The sequence below is a fragment of the Halictus rubicundus genome, chromosome 7 (assembly GCF_050948215.1).
Source record: "Halictus rubicundus isolate RS-2024b chromosome 7, iyHalRubi1_principal, whole genome shotgun sequence".
In the NCBI taxonomy this organism is placed as follows: Eukaryota; Metazoa; Arthropoda; class Insecta; order Hymenoptera; family Halictidae; genus Halictus; species Halictus rubicundus.
The window spans coordinates 18104099-18125495 of NC_135155.1; the positions used below are offsets into that span (position 1 = coordinate 18104099).

The following is a 21397-nucleotide window of genomic DNA, read 5'->3' on the forward strand; positions in this document are numbered from 1 at the left end:
GCAGTAGGCTACGGCTCCTTATCTCCCTTCAGACCGATGCCAGATGCATGTGTATGTGCAGGCAGGAACGCTTGACACGTTCCGCCCGGGAACATCGTCGCGTATAAAGAGAAATTGCGTTCCGGCTTACCACGCCGCGAAGGTTACCTGTCTATTCAGAACTGCCGACGGTCAGTCGAACATTTTCTAAAAGGGTTGCCCCGAGCTCGTCGACAACTCATTTCACCGACGCTGTCTTCATCGACACGATTTGACCGACGTTAACGACTTTCGTGGACAGTATGTTTTCATCGACATGGTCGGATAGCCGACAAATATTTTCATCTACACGGTTTGGCCGACATTTTGTTTTCATTGACACGGTCAAATCGTCAACAAGTCCAATATCATTATAATACGTTACTGTAGGAATATTTTATGGGAAACTCCTACGTCTCGTGGGTACTCCTACGATTTCATACCGATTTCGCTAAAGTACTTTATTTTACTCAAACAACTCGACTCTCAAACGACAATGTTCAATATCTAATCAATTCACTCACTCGCGACTTTCGCTCTACAGACTCGCTCTCTGCTGACTAACTCTCGCCCGAGTAACATCCCTCGCATTCGTCCCTTTTATAATAAGGCTCTCTTTCATTCTTCCTCTCTCGCACTCTCATTCTCTCTCTCTCTCTATCAGTTTCACATCCATTCGGAAAACCCAAACACTCTTCTTTCACACCTCTGTCCAGACAGACTTCCTTTCACGCAGGACCCAAACACGTTTACGCCACGATGTCGCGTCCACAGTCACTCTAAACAATCATTCTAATACAGTGTCTCATTCATAACCCTACATTACTTGGTTCCAAAACTATACTAAATAGTACGAGGGTCTGTAAATGCACGTTTCTGCCACAAAATAGCGCTCTGAGTAGCCGACAGCCAACGTCCAAAATGGTTCGGAGTGCACAGGGTTAAGTTGTCTAGCGACACTGTACACTCCCACGGTCGGCCATTTTCCCGTTTTCGTTTCGCAGAAGGTGGAAGAAACGAATCGTTACAACAATACGATGAGTTTGGACGGTAAAGGGTTTGTGCGAAAAATTCTCTTCACGTTTCACGATTGTCCCCGGTGTAAAGAATTGCAGTCTGATCGAGAGAAGACAACTATCTGTTTTCTAGATTTGTGACGAAAAGGAGTAGACGCAAGTCGGAAGAGTACAGAGATTGGGAGGATTTAATAATATCAATGTATTGTTTCTTAGCTTATTGATTATTACGAAAGATGGAAAGAAATTTCTGCTTGGTACCAGTTCCTTTCGAATTTTTATTTCGCACGAAGATCCATAGTTGCGAGTTATGAATTCGAACTAATTGTCGGTATACCAGGACACATTGTGAACGCTGTGTTTGGATAATTGTGTAGGGATTGAAAACGAACCTGTCAATTTTCTATTGTGCCCCACCCCCCCCCCTCCTCCCGACAGCCATGATCGCAGGCAAAACGTATTATAGGGTTATTACGAGTGTTTCGATGCTAACAACGCGGATGAACTGGTTGGTAGGAGACGAACCTGGAAGTAGCGATCAGTCAATCTGTCAGTGTGACGAGCGGCGTCTGTTCAGAGGGTCGCCGAGGGTCAAAGACGAGCCCATTGTCAAGCGACCCCTGCGGACAAGTTAGTTAAATCCTCGTTAGAACTTTATCCACCTAACCGTTTGACAGCTACTGGAAACGTAGCTGACTTTTCGCGCCTCTAATCCCCATCGGCCCCTCGTATCGTTCATAAACGATACGACGTTTTACGCACTGCGTAGGAATGCGTGCAATCCTCGTACGCTCATATAACAGATTCTGAAACTATACTTTGCCTGAAATATTTTTACTTTATCACAGTCATGTTTTAATATCTTCAACAAAAATATCAAGCTGCGACACGGTTAAAGGAAGACCAAATATTCTACTATATTCAGGAATCAAAATGAATTCTCTACTGTAACTATTTTTTACTAAAACCACATATTATTCTCTAAAAGACGACGTACAGAGTGGTATTTGGGCCGAAAACATGGCCAAAAATATTTTCTTGTTTTTCTTACGTGATACAGTTAGTTTATGAATAAAGAAGTCATTTCTAACTACATACTAGTAATAATAAGTATATCTATGGGTGTTTATATGCAAAACTAAGGCGTAGTGCAGCGTCAAGGCCGCCACAATTTATATAGGCAGCTACGAATAAAAAAAAACTTTTTCAATGCAATAGAAAATTGTATTTGTTACAAAAACAACATACAAACACGAATAACATATAATAAAAATATACAATTCGTATAAAATTACATTTTATCCACATATTCTTCGTCACAATCATTTAAATCATCTGGTTTCAAAAATTCCAGTGCTTCTTTTGTAAAGGACTGCTTTTTTCTATTATTTTTACGACTTATATAGTTGGGCTCTATATATTTTGGGACGTAACCACAACTCTCGATGTAAACATTTACAATTTTGGTTTTTGGCCAGGTTTTCGGCCCAAAGACCACTCTGTGCGACGCTTTTCGCAGACTTCTCAAATTCAACTTTTCTAGTTTCAAAGGGGATGCTATCGATTTCCGTCCGCACAGTTCTAGTGTCAAAATGCGTCATGCCTCAATTCCTCAATAAACTAGCGATAAGAATATCACTGAAAAATCTTCTGATTCCTGTAAACAATAAAATGATTTCCAGTAATGTTTCTTATTCATTTCTCAGACAAGCAGACCAAAATTAAAACAGTAAAAACATCCGTAGAATTAAACTAATATAACATAAATTCTATTCTAACATAGACATTATCTGCTACCTAATTTCTCGAAAGAAACGCCATTTTATTGTTCCGTAACAGAGACATTTCGGAACCTATCGCACAATTGCGACTGCTCATTTCTGATCGGACCGCGTACGGTATCGGCGTCGCGCCTAATTAACTACAGGTTATTAAGCAATTTCTCGATGGGATTCAGTCTCGTCGGGCGGAGCCGGCGTTATATCCGCAGGCGGAATAATTCGTGGTTCACGATTCCACGGTTTCGTGTACACATCGTGCACGAACCGGCGCGATCCACGGGAGCGCCGGGGCTGCGGGTTACATCGAAAGAGGTGAACGTTTTGTTTACCGACGTTCCATCTCGATGGATTCATCGTCGAGCGGCGGTGTCAGCAGAAACGGCGTTGCAAATAATGCGAGGGAAGCGGGAACGACGGGGGCCCCGCGTTCCGTTCATGAAAACGCGTGCCAATGTTTCGCCTTTTTTAAGCCGAGAAGCCAGCCAAACGGTCGCGATAAACCAGCGAATATACGTATATATTAAGGGGACCCATAAGCAATCAATTATTTCGAAATCTAAAACAAACTTTGTGGTACATTCAGGTTTTTATTTCTTCATTTATTATGTAATCTCCATCATTATACAGTTTGCCATCTTTCCTGCGAATTTTCAATCTCCCTCTCATAGAAATCCAAGGTTTGAAGCAAAATATATGACTCATGGAGCCCCCCCCCCCCGACCCCTTTTTAAATTTTTATCACTAATTCAATATAATTTTTAGTCAAATAATTTTCAATATAAAATTTTCTAGAAATAAAAATTTCCCTAATAATTTTTATTACAAAATTTAATATTATATTAAAATTTACTCTCAAACAAATTTAATTATACTTATTAATCTACAATTATATTCAATTAAATTAGTACCCCTGTATTTTACTTAAATTTACCCCTAAATTAAAATTTTTCCATGCTAATTCAATAAAATTATTAATTTTTTTTTTTAAATTTTCATTTTTTCTTCAAATCAAAGCTTTTTTCTCATTTTGTTTTTCTCTTATTATTGTCGTTAATGCACAACTGAACTTATTATTATAGGTTTATAAAGTGAATTAAAATTCAATAAAATCTATATATTAAAAATTTTCTAATAATTCAATTTAAATAAATCATTACTTTACCCCTCTTTTTTTTCCAATAAAACAAATATTATATATTATACATATATAAAAACAGACAACACATGGCAACAAACTTTGTAGTAAATTCAAGTTTTTATTTCTTTCTTTATTATATAATCTCCATAACGTTGACACTTGTTGACCTTCGATACATCTCCGTAAACGTCGCAAGTTTTCTTTGTTGTTACATTAAATCCCGCATGAAAATGAAAAAGTATGCAATGACGGATAGGATCCTCGGAAGGTACGGTCGCCGGCATTTTATTACAGGGTTGTAAAAGAAAATTATACTTTTTCGAATATTTTGAACACGGAATATTACGAACGTTACAAAACTGCAATGCAATGTAAGCTTTGGAATGGAATAAAGAACGGAGGATCGATTCGAAATTCGTCTAGAATGACGGCAGCCGGTCCGCCGGTGTTGAATTTCATCGAAATTCGAAACTGTTGGCTACACGCGCGACAAATATTTGTTGCTCGGCGTTACCGTAAGGTTAACGAGAGGGGCAAAGAATGAGACAGAGAGGGAGGAGTTTGTTGGTGCATAAAAGAATGAAGGGGATTTCATACCCAATGCTCGTGTCCGCCTCTCAAATGAAATGCTGACCGGGCACATTGCACGGTTACACCAAGAATCACGCGAAATGCGGCGCACCGCTAACCAGAACTCCGCTCCATGGTCTTTCTTCACCGCCTTCTTTCCCCATTTGAATTCTTCCCTTTAGTTTAATCGATTCTGTCTCCTTTATTCACCCGTTTTTACCTCTCCCAATCCCATTTCGCTCTGCACGAAAAATCGATTGTTTTCGTGAACTTTCTCTCGAACATCTTGCAACACCTTCTCAAATCCGCATTCAGGCTGTCAGAAGAAAGACGGTATCATTCGAATCGTCTTAGAATATTTCGGAATATATTATTGATCGCAGGAGTGAGAAACAATTTTCATAAACAGATCGCGAATGTTTCTGGAAAATAAAAATTCTACGAATCGATTGTAACGAAACCGAAGTTGAACGAAAATATGTTTTCTCTCTTAGACGTCTGAGAAAGTCGATGATCATGCAACGTTCTCTTTAACTTCTTCTTCCAGTGACTTTTCAGGTTTACCGTTTGACCTATTCGTTTTTGAACGCTCTATTAAAATATTGACTGCGAGTTAGATTATAGCAAAGTAGAATTAAATAATGTCCGCTGAAACTGAAACCAGCGTGATCACTGCGTGTGATCAAATTCGATTACTTTGTGATATCGTCAGTGGTGGTGGGAACTGTCGGTGTGGATATCCTGAAGGAGAGGATGCTCGTGGACTTCGGTGAAAGAAACAGACGGTGGTGCGTGTATCTGAAACCGCCGGTGCCGGCATTTATTTATAATAAGAAGTATAATAATTATTTTATGTACACATGAGACAATGTAACGGGAATTAAAACATTCTTAAGTCGAGCGGAAAATGAGCTCGGAACCGCGGCGAACGGTCGAGCACGTGATCGCACACGAGAAAACAATAACATATGCTCCATATATCATCCGATATGACAGTGGCGTAATTTTTGCAATAAACTACTCGCCCCCTTTAGAAGGATGGGGAGGAAAAAATAAAGATATTTCCAGGCCCGGGAGAACGATTTTTGATTTCTCGGGCGCTCTAACGATAACATTCACTATACAGGCGATCGCACCGATTAATAATCGAGAATTCCGCACAAAATTTACGCCGCTGCTCAACGCAAAGAAGAAACACAACGCAGCCCACTCGTTGTCTAAAACACCCCTAAAGATTAGAAAGGAAAACCTAAAACTCGACCGATAATTTATAGAGCTACCGTATACAGATCATTTTGTGCCATAAGTACTAAAACGATATCACCGTTCGTGTCGCATCGGTACGAAAATGTACCGACCACGTACTGTTTTTCATTATCAAGCTGACTATTCGCTCGGCCACACGTCGCACCAGCTATTGCAATTCATTTTCCGTCGTCACGCTGCTGCAAATTCTGCGCGTCTATGGTTGTGCGAAATAATACCTTCAACGAAGAATTTTTTAAATCTAACCCTACTGCGGTCCTTGGTTGAACTATACATTCGGAATGTTATCGAGAGAAGGTGAACATTCGCAGCAATTTTACATTTTAACAAAATCAGAATTTGACCAGGTCAAAAAATGGCCGATATATGTCCCTGGTTAGACCCGTATTTTGGACGTAAATCGAGTACACACATTCGTAACAAACAAGGAACTTCTTCGTGGAAGAAATCCGGAGATGGCAAACGAAAGTAGAAAATGAGAACTGAATTAATAAAATTGGAGGGAGTAAAAATTTAAAGAATCTAATATCTGCATACTGTTTCGAACTTCTTCGAATTGTTGAAGGGTGAAAGGAATTGCTGTTCGGTTCCTCAGCAGAATATTTGTTTCGCAGTGTTAACAAGCGTCGAAACGTGCGACCAGGTGAATAGTCCGCCATATTGCATGCACTGAGATCCATGGGGATATCCTCGCCATTTCGGAATGAAACGGAGACATTCGCACCGCGACTTACACACACGATCGAACGTCCCGCGTGGAGGACGCCGATCCCATTAATTCCTCGCGAATCGAGTCGTGATTGGTTGTGATCTCACCGAAACGATAGAGAAACAAAGAAAGAGAAACGACACGCAGACCGAACACGAACTGGCGGCTCCGAGTTGCGCGATCATTCGATCGTCATTGTCCGTTCTGGGCCTATGCCGGAGTCATTTCTAGCCCGCTACTTTTCTTTCGATACAGGGCGACGGCTCGGGACCGGCTTTCGTCGTATTTCGGATGAAGAAGAATTTCTTATTTCGAAATAAAATTGCACATATTAATGGCCGCTCGAGCCGCGACGGGTCACGAATGACTCCGGCATAGTAGCATACGGAGGATTAAATGAGCAGAAAAATTGAAGACTCCTGGAAGACACTGTAGACGTTAAAATTCGAAGATTTTCTTTTTTTTTTAATTCGTACATATTCTACGTGCCAGAAGAAATTTAAAGTTTTAGTGTAATTTCATTTTCTGAACAGTTCATGGTAATACTAGAAGATGATTTTCTCTACGTAGAAAACTAACTAACACATAATTTTGTACACATTATGCTTGAAAGTAAAAGCACATGTTGACAAAAATTTACTTTTCGTTTTCCATGCAAGTTATCTTTCTAGATACATGCGAAATTGGCACTTACAAATTTCTGTGAATGACACGACCAGTTTCATAGAAGATTTTCTAAAAATTCTTCTTTTCCAAAAATTTGGACCGTATCAAAATAATTGCACAGGCGCTTACAGTGCTTTCTACGAGGAGTCTTCGATTATTGTTGTTCGAGAAAGCTCGCGCGAGCTTTTAGAGGCTACAAGTAGTATTAGAGCAGAATAAGGTATAGCTTTGCTGGGAGAAAAATGAGGCAATCGTTATTGAAAACACTATTCCCAATTCGGTGCTTGTCATTCGAACGTTTTGTAACGTTGTACATTCATATTCGACGCGAAAGCGTGTATGCCACCATTCAACAGGTCCGATCGATACTAAATAACAATCAAATAAAACGTTCCACAAAAATGCAACACGATCCCCGATTTATTTCTAACGTCACGACAGAAGTGATTAATTTCTGTTGAACTTTCTATCTGTGCAATTTATTCGCGGAACTATAATGGTACTTTATTTATGATTCATGAATTATTTACGATCAAATGGATTAAAGTGCGACAAAAAAGAAAATCGTGTTCGCGCGAGCCTATGCAAGATGGCGGATTTCAGTGGAACGGCCGAACAGTCGCGCAAACTCGAAGGCAACCAGCGCGTGCTTAATCTTATTGTTCGAAACGACGTCGCTACATTGTTGAGAAACACGTCTTGGGTCGTTTGTTTGTCAATGACAAGAGGTAACTAGTGAAACAATAATGGCCAGCCAGAAAGATTTACGCGTCCGAGAACGTTCCGTGGAAAATGGAATGACATTGTTCTACCGCGAGTTCGGAGTCGCTGAACTACATGATAATTGAATACAGCTGAACCGACAACGAATGATCGAGACGGAGACAGTGATTTATAAAATAGAACTCTGAGATTTGTTTATGTACAAAAAGTAGTCCTTCGGCGGTAAGCACCTTTCAAATGAGCAGAAAGTAATGTCGAATACAGGGCGATCCAGAAGACGGCTGATCGAACGTAAACGCGCGAACGATTCGACTTACGAATTCTAATTAATACTTAATCGATTTTGAACGCGAGAAGAGTCAGAACGCTCATTTCCGTCGAACTTTAACCGAGCAATACCTCCTCGTTTCGAAGAAGTTAACGCTAAACCTACCAAGCACTAACAGTATCTGGTAAAAATGGCAACCCTAAATATAATGAATGCTTGGACAAGGAAATTGATTCCACCATTTTCCATAAATGAATGTTTATAATTTCGATAATCGTAAAATATAAAACCGGTCGTTTGACCGTGGTAGGTTCGGCGTTAATTACTCATACATTGCGTCCAGAATCCTCTCAAGGTATAATAAATAAAGTAGCACTGTAAAGACACGATGTTGAAAACCGTAGCACTGTTAAATTCCGCGGTCCGCGAGAACTAAAACACAATCGTACAACCTAAAGTATATCTATATTAACGCGTATCTCACTGTATCTCTTTCAAGATTGTTTCGTAAACCTACATAAACATTTAGATCCGCTTGTCGTTAACAAAAACCGAGCGTTCGAACGAATTGGACCGCCCCAGTATATTTTAGAAAGTAACGAACACAACAGGCAACAACGAAGGCCATCCGAAGGCAAGCCGATGATTCGCCACGACGAATAAAAACTACACTTTGGCTAGAAACGAAATGATAAACAGAGGACGAACCCCTGTGAAACCGCCCGCACCCTCTCTCTCTCTCTCTCTCTCTCTCTCTCTCTCTCTCTCTCTCTCTCTCTCTCAGGCTTCTCTGATCCTCTGTTTTTTTTTCTCTTTTCTTTTTTAGCTTTCTGCGCTACGACAAAGCACGGGTGTTCCATTTTCGTTCAGATCTCTCCGCCTGCTTCCTCCGTTTTTCGATATTCGGTATTTGGCAAAGACGTTTTCCAGTCTACCACGAGCAATATATTTATATATCTACGCGAATAGAGCTAATTACCTTTAATCTAATGATACCTTAGTTGCGCTGCGGCGCCGTACACCATTTACAGTGCCGGTTTTAACAGTCAAGGGCCTCGCCGTCGCTGAACGAAGCTACGCGAACGGTAATGGCCGAACCGAGCGCTTATGTACACGCAGACGAGCTCGGAGGTGTGCTTTTGGACTTAGGTCACGATCGAATAACTGCTTCTCGAAGGAATACTCGCAGTTGCCCGCACGCCCTTTCCGACCCACGGCCGACAGTGCCACACTGTGAACAAATTTTTCAAAAGAACATTTATCGTTACCAATCCTCCGAACGGTACGAGAGACCGGAGCTAGTTGTCTAAATCGAGGTTTCTCAATTCCCTATAATGTCCGGACATATGCGAAAACTTCTGTCACTTATGTCGCGCGCAAACACTGTCCCTTGATCTCTTGCCCCGAGCATGGAAGAAAATGCCCTAACTGTGATGACCCAGAGAAGTTTGAAAACAGACTGCGGATTTTTAAAATAAAAATGTTCTCTGTCGATTGCAAGAGGCAGGAGTCAAATAAAAGTACCCTTCCTTTGTTTTTAATCATTCCAGAAAGTTAAAAATAATGTATCATTATTCCCGAATTCTGTTAATCGTTCTTCCGTTTTAAATTGCACATATCGAATTTTGCCATGAATGCATAAAGTCCGCAGTCTAGTTATAAAAGAGCCGAAAGTATAGTTAAACTTTCAATTCTGAACTTGGGTATCCCCAATATTGAAATCTCGAGACAGTAAGTTGTATTATGGAAAGAGAATTTTGAAACTCCATTAAATTCTACTGGGTGCTAACAAAAATTATTTAAGATCAGGCGTAGTGTTCGTCAATGGCTGACGAAAGCCTGGAGGAACGATCGGGATGAAAGTCGTGGAGCACGGAGATGTAAAGCTGAAAGGGTATCCAGCGCGCCACGAGGATTTACACGGGATTACAAGTTGATCCGATGGAAAATCTAAACGATGAGTTTAATCCTATCCCGCCGGTCAGTTTAAATTGTTTCTGACAGAGACGCGGGAAGCGAGTTACGAACAACCAGCAAGACGCGTTTCAATGCATGTCCACACACCGTTAGTCCTCGTTTAATTGTAATTAGACCGCGTCCGTCCGCACGAATCAAAATTCTCGTACGCTTTCGCAACAGAACTAGACTCCCGGAAAATTTACATGGGTAATTGACATACTGAGCGCCGGCCACCGATGATCACTAAAGCCGGTAAAAGAGATAGAAATGCTGTATTCTGGAAACTATCGCACGGATCCGTAAATAATGCCAACATTTTGTAGAAATTACACCATCCAACAAGGATACCATTGGCGGAAAATTAATAAATAAATTGAAGGTGGTCGTTAAATTGTAAACCCGTGGGAACGAAAGAAAATTATTTTTGTATTGTACATGCCAACGAGTTTCGGACACAATCATCAAATGTTGAAGGTATATTACTTCTACTTGTCCCAAAAATGTACTTCCTTGGAAGAGGTGTGATCTCTCCATCTCGAATTCGTCAAAGATGTTGAATAAAATGCCGATTCTTTCGATTTAGTTCTGTACAATTCACAATGAAAGCAAAATATCTAGTTGATAGAAAACCGAAGGTCACTTAAGGGCCCGGGATAGTCACGTGACTTTTTAATTAATAATTTCCATTCACAGCCTTCAGACACAGACTCAAGATCCGTCTTGGCCTTGATCCGACGGGTCCTAAGTCTGTGACTAAACTTGTCACATTTTTTCCTCTGTATTATCGATATTATGAATTCCGACGCCAGAAACGTGCTTCAAGTTTTCCGGCTTTATTTCGCAGAGAATCAAGACAAAATATAGCTGAATTTGTAGCTGGAGATATTTTCTAGCGCGCGCTGCTCTCGATTTCATCCAGAAAACTCATCCAATGGCAGAAAAATGCTCGGATTCCACGGCACGCGCATCGTCAATTTTTGGCCTACTTCTAACGCTTATATCACCAAATATCTGCATAACCTCGGCAGTTCCTGACCAGCGCGCACTAGACTGAACCTTTCTCTTTCAAATGAGCCCTTTACCAGCGACAAAATATTCTTATATAAGGACGAAAACTTGAAAAACGTAAAACCATTTTTTGACGGTAATGTAGTCACTCTACCTTATCGCGAATCTACGAAGACCGGGCCCTAAGTTAGATCAAGCCTACTTCTAACGCTTATATCACCAAATATCTGCATGATCTCGGCAGTTCCTGACCAGCGCGCACTAGACTGAACCTTTCTCTTTCAAATGAGCCCTTTACCAGCGACAAAATGTTCTTATATAAGGACGAAAACTTGAAAAACGTAAAACCATTTTTTGACGGTAATGTAGTCACTCTACCTTATCGCGAATCTACTATTTAGCTAATATTTAACCGTTCGGTTCGAACGAGATCGAGTAAACTGTGAAAGAAACAATGCCTGGAGATTACTCACGGTCGAAAATGTCGCGCACCCACGACGGATGTCTCTTCAGGACCAGCAAGCGCCTCCTCGGCGCTGTCGATGTCACAGATAGACCTCGGGGCTAGCGGGTGCTGGTTGGTGCTGTTGCGATTGTTGCTGCTGCTGCTGCGTTTGCGGTTGTTGTTGCTGCTGGTTCTGCGCCTGATGCTGCGGCAACGGTTGCTGTTGCGACGGCTGTTGCTGGTGGTGGTTATGGTTGTGATGGTGGTTCTGGCGGGTCCTCAGGACCTCGCATCGCTGCTTGTAGAGATCCCGTTCCTGTTGCACCCGTGTCAGCTCGATCTTTATCCGCTGAAGCTCGTTCTGCAGGTTCCGGTTCGTCGTCTCGAGGTCGTGACGTTGTTGCAGCCGCTTGCTGCGACAGTTCTGAGCGTAGCCGCGGTTCTTCAGGGTCCGTCGCTTCTGCTTCAGACGCACCACCTTCACAGAACACAACAATCTGTTGTTACGAGCGAATCGATACGTTGCCGGCTGCTTGATTCCTACTGTTCATTCTTCGATTGTACCGGCACGATCGAAGCGGCGGATTCGTTATTGTTGAATTATGTCATAGCTTACGAGTCAGCCTGCATCGTTGCTTAACCGTGGAATAGAGATTGGAATTTAGAATGTAGTTCCAGAATTTCTAAGAGATTGGAACAGTTCTAATACAATTTACAAGAATATTAATGAGTTTCATGATTTTGTAGACTTTTCAAACGTTACTATTGCTTTGTAGCTCATTCGCTCATTTTGATGAATGCGTTAACATTAACAGAGGCGACAGTACATTTATATTTCGAAGGTGGACGAATGAACGATAAGAATCATTACTGTCTACCTTGAAACGATCTACAACGAGACAGTGGAATGTACGAAGAAATATGAGAAACCGAAAGAAAATGTATTCAAAAGAGCAGATTCTGGCACCTGACAAGATCAGACTCATACGACACCATGAAGTAAGAAGAATGCTTCTTGATGCAACAGTCTTCCTACAAATAATAAAATTATTCACATTTACCGGAAACGAAACGTACATCTCGAGCGCGAACACAACGATGAAAGTCTTTTAAACATTCGAGACAACGTCTGGTTTCAGTATTCGTTCGTTACACGGGCTGCTCAGACTGTCTGATCAGTATTCGCTATTTCTATCTGCAATTAACTCCGAATTTGCAATTTGCTCCCTTATCTACTACTTCAAAGATGCGGCTTCCTTTTAAAACAAAATGTGCTGCATTGCTGTACCATTATCTCCAAATATGAACTCGATACCGTAAACTTTTGCAATTTATTTGCAATTAACCTTCGCGTGCTCTTTGCAATCGTTCTGTCTCTCGCCAATTTAGTTTCGATGCCGAAACAGTTTCAAACTAACCGACCAGTTTCAGCACAAACCTGTGTAAAGCGTCACTAAAGATTGCTATATCATTATTCAAACTATCTCTTACAATAATACTAAATTTGCTTGTATTTAATAAATAACTGAACATTTCAGTACTGTACGAGTAAATTCCACCATGTTCCTATAACATGAGAGAAAATAGAAACATTCTAGGTCGGAAGAAACGTTTCGTTCCGGAGTTAAAATAGCTTCGAGTGCAAAGTGTTGGCCAGGTAGTGATTAAAGAACAGACGTGATTATCGGTGAAATGTATCCAGAGAAAGGTTGAAGAGCATCAGGTATCGCGCGAGTCGAATCTTGTCGGTGGGCAGTTAACGAGAGAATCGGTGAACAGAAAAGAAAGGGGAAATTACCTCTACGGAAGTGGCATTAAAAAGACAAGAGACCTGACTCACCTCTTCCCGCGGGCAACCATGGAGGCGTTTGTTTAGTTCGCGCACGGAAAGGGACATGAGCAGCTCGTCGTTCATGAGTTCTTCCTGTGGGTTGTTACTGCCGCAATTCGAATAGAGGCCGTTGCCCGTCCTGTGCGCGGGACTAGGTCCCCCGGCACCGCAAGAACTCACTGAACAAACGCTCATCGGTCTTCCCGGTTGCATCGGTATCCCCTGCATGCTGTCGTCCATCCCAGACATTCCACTTCCGCCCGCGGGAAGCATCCCGCCGCCTGCACCCGCGCCCCCGTAGTACTCTATGTGACCCGACACCGTGATGTATCCACCTGCGACAATAATATTTGTCGTCCTCGAATTCTCTTTCCTGCAGTCTCTATTCCCGCGCTTGTAGCAATTTTCATTCCCCCGGTTACAACGTACCGAGATCATTCTGTTCACCAGGGACCAGAAATGACAGTTATTCGACAATTTTCTACGATAAAAACCGTTAATAAAATGCTGATTATTGTTCGTATAGTTTGACCATTCAGCGAATACGCGTGCTATTAGACAGGCATCGTCTGACGCGTCTGTGCGTGACCGACCAATTCTACTTCCTGCAGATACAGCGATTCAACATATATTCTCTCTATACAGGGTGGTCCACGCAATTGTTTCAAGTCATAACTCCGTTATTATTGCATTTATTATATATTATATATATATATATATATATATATATATATATATATATATATATATATATTGCTATTATATATTACTATTACTATACTTATATGTATTCATTTATTGTTCCCCTCAGGGTTACAATCCCATTACAACCATCTCCTTCAACCTCGCAAAATCGCAGTCCACTAAATACACAGAGAGAGAGAGAGAGAGCTACTGTCGCTTTTTAATATAATAATATACTGAAATAGTAAAAACGGACATAATTATATAAAATAACAATATATTACTATACTTATATATATATTACTATTATATATATATATATATTATTATATATATATTATATATATATATTGCCGTTATTATTGCAAGATAAACGGTTCAAAGAGCACTACATCTGTGGGCCTTTAAATTTTGTTTAGATGCAGCAGTGCATGTGCAATTAACAATTGCATCGTTTCGATCGATTCTTCCGTTCATTCTGCGTAAAAAATGATTAAGGTACCATGGCAAACAAATTATTAGATCTCGAGATATTTTCAAAAAATGTCTTTACTGAAGAAGATGCCCAAACGCTTCTCCATTACATTCTAAACATTTCTGATAACGTTTTTCTATTGTTTGCATAACTGCGTCTAATAATTTTTTTGCCATGCTACCCTAATAATTTTGTACGTAGAATGAACAGAAGAATCGACCTGTGCAAACAACAAAATATGCATTTCTATTTAAAGAAATGATGCAATTGTTAATTGCACATGCACTGCTGCATCTAAAAAGAATTTAAAGGCCTACAGACGTAGCGCTCTTCGAACCCCGTTTATCTTTCTCCTTTATCATTTTTTCGTAAATGCAATAATAACGGAGTTACGACTCGAAACAATTGCGTGGACCACCCTGTACGTGTCGCCGAGACCTGGATGATAATTGTCGCGGACTAATCCCCACTGTCGCGCGATGGACCCCGTGAAGCCTCGGTAAACATAACACGGCTCGGGTATGTCTCCTGGACGATACATGACGCTGGCAAGACCCGCGTTGTTGACATATATCGAGAATTCACTGTACTGAAGCAGGCGAACCGATCGGACAAACTTCGAACTGATTTTCCTCGAAAAGACATTATACTTGTTTCTCGACTTGCACCACCGGATCGGTCACGCCATGTATGCATTATTATTTCCTGCGTCTGTTACGCGACAGCACATGTTTTCGCGCGATGGTAGTGTTCCGCTTATTTCTTTACACGATTGATAAAACCGTGGCCGTGGTGCCGACGGCCACATCGGAGAACAATCGAAAACCCTGATCGCAGCACTCACCGGGGTGCGCTCTACTGTGACGCTGCAGGTGGTGCAATTGGTCCTGGAACTGTGGGTGGTTAGGCGTGGAGGACCAAGCCTCGTGATGATGTTCCGGCGTTTGATCCTGGGGACAATGAGGCCTGAGGTCGAGCGGTTCCTGCCTGAGGGACTGCGTCAGCCAGCTCATGCCGCCGTTGCCCGGGTGCATCTCGTCCTGCACCAGCGAGCCCGGCTGTTGCAACTGCAGCAGGAGACCTCTTTCCCGCGGGTCCCGGTCGCTGCGATGCAAATGCAACGGCGGCGGCGAGGCGGACACCGGAGGCGTGTCCGGCGGGGTCCCAGGATGCGACAGGGTCGTCAGGTGAGAGGCTGCACCTGGGGGTGCTTTCACCAGGACCCCGTGTTGCACCTGAATGTGCGGCTGCCCGTAGAGCGGATGGGGCTGCTCGAGCTCGTGAGCCGGCGGCGTCAATGGCGCCAGAGCCAGACCTTGCGCCTGCACCTGTGCAGGTAACTGCACCACGCTACCGTTCACCATCATTGGAGAGCTTATTCGTACCTGCGCACACAACGAATTTACCGGTTAAGACACTTTTCTTTCAACAAGACCGATTTCTACGCACTTTGCGCGAGTCAAACTTACAAGGGAACGCATTCAGGTTGCACAAGCTGATTTTGATGAAACTTGTGCGAGGGCAAGTGCCTAGAAAAATATAAATATCTTTTATTGGCCATCAGACAACAAACAAATATTCGGGGCCAGAAACGCGGTATAGCTTCTGAAATGTCGCGAAATAGTTTCCAGGACCTAGCTCTCGCACAAGTTTCATCAAAATCGGCTTGTGCAAGCTGGAATATTATACTCCCTCGTTAAGCGGCGGCGACGGCTGACCCGATAAATTTAATTCTATGCCTTGTCTAGTGCTCGGTGGTAGAATAAATATTATAAACTCTGTCTGAATGGTTCAGTAATGTTCCTACTGAAATAAGAACTTCCCAGGCACGGTTTACAGTTTCTATTTTATTTGGATAATAATGTTGATCAACCCCTCTGCGGATGAACGCGGAGTGTGTTTTTCACGGAATTTGTACGATTTGGAAATTGTACCGGGCTAGGAAAAAATTTCGATTTTCTTCAAACGTAATTGGAGTTTTCTGTCGATTGCTGGCAGAGGAATTATCTGAATTTTATTTCGATTCGTTATCTGTTTATTCTAATCTGGTTGCGATTTTCACAAATTACGTAAGGCGTGAAACGTGCGCGAGCTTTGGCTAAACATGCAACTAGTGATCTCACCGGGTAATTTTCATTCATAAAGCTGTAATCGCGTGTAACGATCTGTAAAATCCGCCGGCTCGCGCGTGCAACAACGTTGTTTATTGCGATAAAGCCGTTATAAAAAGCGCATTCCGAGCGAATATTAAAAGTGTTCTCCGGCGATACGTCAGCGTTGTCTCCACTATTTACGCATTTATTATTTGCCGGAGTACGCGCGCGTGCGTTATTATCCGCGCAAATAAGCCGCGTTATAATTTCACGCGTGCACAATGCAAACGGTGCACGTGACTCCATTTACACGGGCGATACCAACGTCGGCAAAAATTATCAGTGCACAGCAGATAATCATGCACGTGAATAAAGTCGTCTTCCCTGTATGAATGACTTTTGGACACAGCGTGTTCGTCACGTAGTATACTTTGTGTTTGAATCGCGACGCGAGACACCCGGTATCGATGTTTTGACTTGCGTTCTTGTTGTATTAGTCCGACATAAGCAACACGAAACAATTTTGTCATGCTAAATCAGTGTTGTATTTTTGATTGATTGAGACGCAAGTTTCGTGTCGGTTGTTAAAGAATATTTTGTCAACATCCTACAGAAAACAAACTCGTGAAACAGCTACTTAGAAATGGTTTACGTTTCAACGCGAAGTAACATGAAACATTAATTCCGGAAATAATAATAATTCACTGAAAGGAACAGAGAATTTACGTGTTTAAGGTTTACGGAGCACTAGAAGTGACTATTTTGTATTACTTTATGAAAATAACAGGAGCGCGCTGCCCACATTTTTAGCAATATTTTTCAAATAATATATACCCGAAGAAATAAATGTGCTGAATTTTCTCAGAATCTTAATAATTTTAAATTAGACATTAGAACCCGAAAATCTAGTGTTAATATCAGCACATTTCTTTGGTCCACGCCTACTAGTTTTTATTTTTATCAAAGCGTGCTTGTAAAATTCCTATTGTTTTCTATAAACTTCCTTTTAATTGCAAGTATTGTGAATATGCGATACGACGTGCTATAAACAACGTAGGCATTATTAATCACCGTATGGCAACACTCACTTTCCACGTAATTTAAGCAAGGCGTCACTGTTAGATAAAATGTAAGTTGCAACTCATAAGTATCTTTTACTCGTAAGTATTATTACCGAATATAATATGCAAAACTCTTTAAGACTGTGTAGGAAAATAAGCCATATAATTTATTCCTGTGTCGCATTAGAAAGTAACGAAACGTTTCGTAGCATTAGCACATTGTGGTCCAGTATGATTTCCAAAAAACATCTTTTGCGACCGAGAAAAATATAGAATTAGCTAACAAATGCCTCAATATTTTCACGTTCTAGATATCACAATGAATCGCGATTAGGACACATATGGAACAACCATACTATGTGCACATTCATACGTGGCAAACTGAAATGTCCATCGAGTTTCAAGCAAGCTTTCACTTTACTTCGAATCATATCGAATCAGAAAATATCATAACCCCTTGCTCTACAATATCGAGTCAGGCTCGCGATAAAAATTCCGTACAGAGTCTAATAAATATGTATGTTATTAATTTCCTTTAACACTGAACCTACCACGGTCAAAAAGACCGGTTTTCTATTTCACGATAATTGAAATAGTAAAAACGTTTTCATAGGAAATTGCTGAATTGACTGGTTCATTTGAGCACATATTATAATGAAAATCGTACAAAGTTTAACACTTTGACTGCCAAACTAGGAACCTCAAAAATTCCATAAAATCAAAGTAAGTTTTTCAATGAAACAAAAATTGAAAGAAATTAAATGTATGATATTGAGTTGTCCTCCAACTTCCTTGCATTTCACAGATCCTAATCAAATTTGGTACGACGAATGTATCAACGTAAAAATTCATTTTAAAACCTGGATAAATAATTCCGTCACCAACATATGAGTGGCATGGCAGTCAACGTGTTAAATAAATCCAGTCTTCTCCCTTCTATAAGACGTTTCATACGTTTTGTGCTTGGCAGGTTTAGTGTTAAACCGAAATAAAATTCTATTTTGTTGTAGTCGATATATATCCTTTGGACAAAACATTGGCATAAAGTAGAAATAAACTATCTTTTTATTTTCTATAAAATTCTGAACGATGAAGAATTTCTATTGCAATCACAAAATAAATAGTAGTGCAAGGGGTTAACTTTCAAAACCACAAGTTTAACACTAGGTTTACGGAGCACTAAGAATGACTATTTTACATTTCCTTATAAAAATACCATGAATATACCTATCAAAATCTGTAGCCATTTTTTAAATAATATATACCCAGAAAAATCAATTTCTTAAATAATTCCTCACGGATCCATGTTTGCAATCTCAATATTTGTGAATTAAAAATATTAGAATATTATTTCCTTATAAAAATAACATGAATATATCTATCAAAATCTGTAGCCATTTTCTAAATAATATATACCTACCCAGAAAAATCAATTTCTTAAATAATTCCTAATGGATCCATGTTTGCAATCTCAATATTCGTGAATTAAAAATATTAGAATATTATTTCCTTATAAAAATAACATGAAAATATCTATTAAAATCTGTAGCCATTTTTTAAATAATATATACCCAGAAAAATCAATTTCTTAAATAATTCCTCACGGATCCATGTTTGCAATCTCAATATTCGCGAATGAAAAATATTAGAATCCGTCATTTTGACGGGTCCCGTAAATCTAGTGTTAAACAGACCGATCACATTTTTTCGACAAAAAATCTTGAGAACCGTTTTTCTCCAAAAAATCAAAGGCCTGCCGCAGCTGCTTGCAGAAACCCAAAAACTCCGAAAACGAAAAGCAAATATACCTTCAATGAATCGTCGGCGAAGCAAACGACAGAATCGTGGCACTTTTTAAACGTTGAAACTTTTTCAATTCTATGGGAAGACAATAAATATATATTTCTCGAACGTAAAAGGAACGGAAGGGGAGAAGAACGAGCTTGAAAACGAGACCGTAGTAAATGGTAAATTAACCCTCGGATCCGATCTAGATACTAATTGGTCAGTTTGAATCGTTAACTATTTACCTATATCGAGTCGACGAAGGAAATGAAAAGAAAATTGCTATAGATTCGAATGGATCGAAGAATGACCGTCATGAACAGCGAAAGATCGCGATGCGTCCGAGGGTTAATCGTTCGTGGAGAAGAAGAGAGACCACTAACCTCCCGTTTCACGTCGGCGGGATCGAGATGATCGAGAACAAACTCCTGTACGTATTCCCTCGCGAGATGGTCCTCGGCTTCCATCTTAACCTCGTCGACCTCTACCTCCACCTCCTGCGCCTCCACCTCCTCTACCGTATCGGTTGCGGCCGCATACGGGTGCGTCTTCTGGCTGGCACCGCCGCCTCCACCGCCGCCTCCACCGCCGTCGTCCTCGCCACCTCCTCGACAACTCGTCACCGTTTGTTGCGTCGTGACCACCTTTCCGCTCGACTCCGCCTAACGACCCGAAGCCTCTGCTCGCGTTCTCTCTCTCTCTCTCTCTCTCTCTCTCACTCTTTCTCCTTCTTCGTCTGCCTTTCTCTCTCTCCTCCCGCGAACGTGACACCGATTACGGCACGCCACGTGAGCAGAACGATCGATGTCCACCTGGAATCACCGATCCTTGATACGATCTTCTTCGCTACCTATTATCGAACCTCCCTTACTCGACGGATACCTGTTACCCGGACCAAAGCCGAGATCAGTTCGCGTTCGGAGTAGTTAGAATCTTTCCCAGTAGTATCGGTCAATCACTGGAAAGTCATAATTCATTGCACCATCAACCAACCAAAATCACTGTCGGGATATTCTCTCCGAAGGTCTGTACCGTTACGACGCGTTACCGGCCATCCACTGGGACCCGCACTGTCACCCGCATAGCACTTTCTCCTCCGAGGTTCCCGCCAAAATAGCAATCCTGGAAAGGATCCTTTCCTCCCTCGACTCCCGAGAGGTCTGCGGACACGGTGGTGGGTAAAGAGAGTGGATGGATCGTGCGTCAGGAAAATGGACCAAAATGGTACCGACGCGGCCGATGTCCGCAGGCCCGCGGTTTTCTTGCGCGCACACTATGCGTAGGCACGGCCGACGGAAAAGGGAAAAAGAAGACCGCGTGGTAAGCAGCGGCGAATACGTCGTCCGAGTGGTGACTGCTCCGACGAGTGCGCCGGAGAGCGTCTCCGCGCGCAGGACCCGGTGACGTTGCCGGTGGGCGTGGCCGGGGTTACTCGGCCCTCCGGCCGAAGCGACGATTGGCCCGCGAGCGAAGAGGTCGCCATTTGCACACTCCTCTCGCGCCCCACCATCGACGCCACCTTGTCACTCCCGGCACGGATCCCGTTCCTCCACGGAGGCACCATTAATTTCTAAAGTGATTATTATAATTTTTCAGCGGCCCGCGCGCACCACCCCTCCCCTTCCACGACACCTAACCCCACCACCACCCCCTCGAACCCAGCCCCTCCCACGATCCTTCTCCGCGTCTCTCTTTCTTCGGGATTTCAATTTAACGCTGCTCGGTATATAGGGGTGACCCGTTATCGCGCGACCGCGATCTCGAAGCGGTGAGCGCTCCACGATTCTCGAAGAGCCGCCGCGACGCGACGCGATACCGGAATCCTGTACACCTGGATCACCTTGCGCGTCCGTGAAATACCGCTGAGATCACCCGCGAATTAGGCAACTGATGGGGCACCT

The 21397-nt window shown here is 41.9% G+C and overlaps 1 protein-coding gene across 2 annotated transcripts; it reads right to left on the reverse strand.

The window, feature by feature from the left end:
* Window positions 1-5318: 5318 nt before the first annotated feature.
* Tj (Maf family bZIP transcription factor traffic jam) lies at window positions 5319-20664 on the reverse strand. Of its 2 annotated transcripts, XM_076790914.1 has the most exons (6): window positions 20379-20664; window positions 19880-20308; window positions 15402-15942; window positions 13399-13733; window positions 11596-12045; window positions 5319-9386 (listed from the first exon to the last, which is right to left on the reverse strand). In XM_076790914.1, exons 2-5 carry the CDS (start codon window positions 19961-19963, stop codon window positions 11668-11670), a joined length of 1338 nt encoding a protein of 445 aa, XP_076647029.1. In that variant the 5' UTR covers window positions 19964-20308; window positions 20379-20664; the 3' UTR covers window positions 5319-9386; window positions 11596-11667. The 2 variants fall into 2 exon arrangements, with proteins under 2 accessions (XP_076647029.1, XP_076647030.1); XM_076790915.1 differs by having other exon boundaries at window positions 13408-13733; window positions 19880-20662.
* Between the last annotated feature and the right edge of the window lie 733 nt (window positions 20665-21397).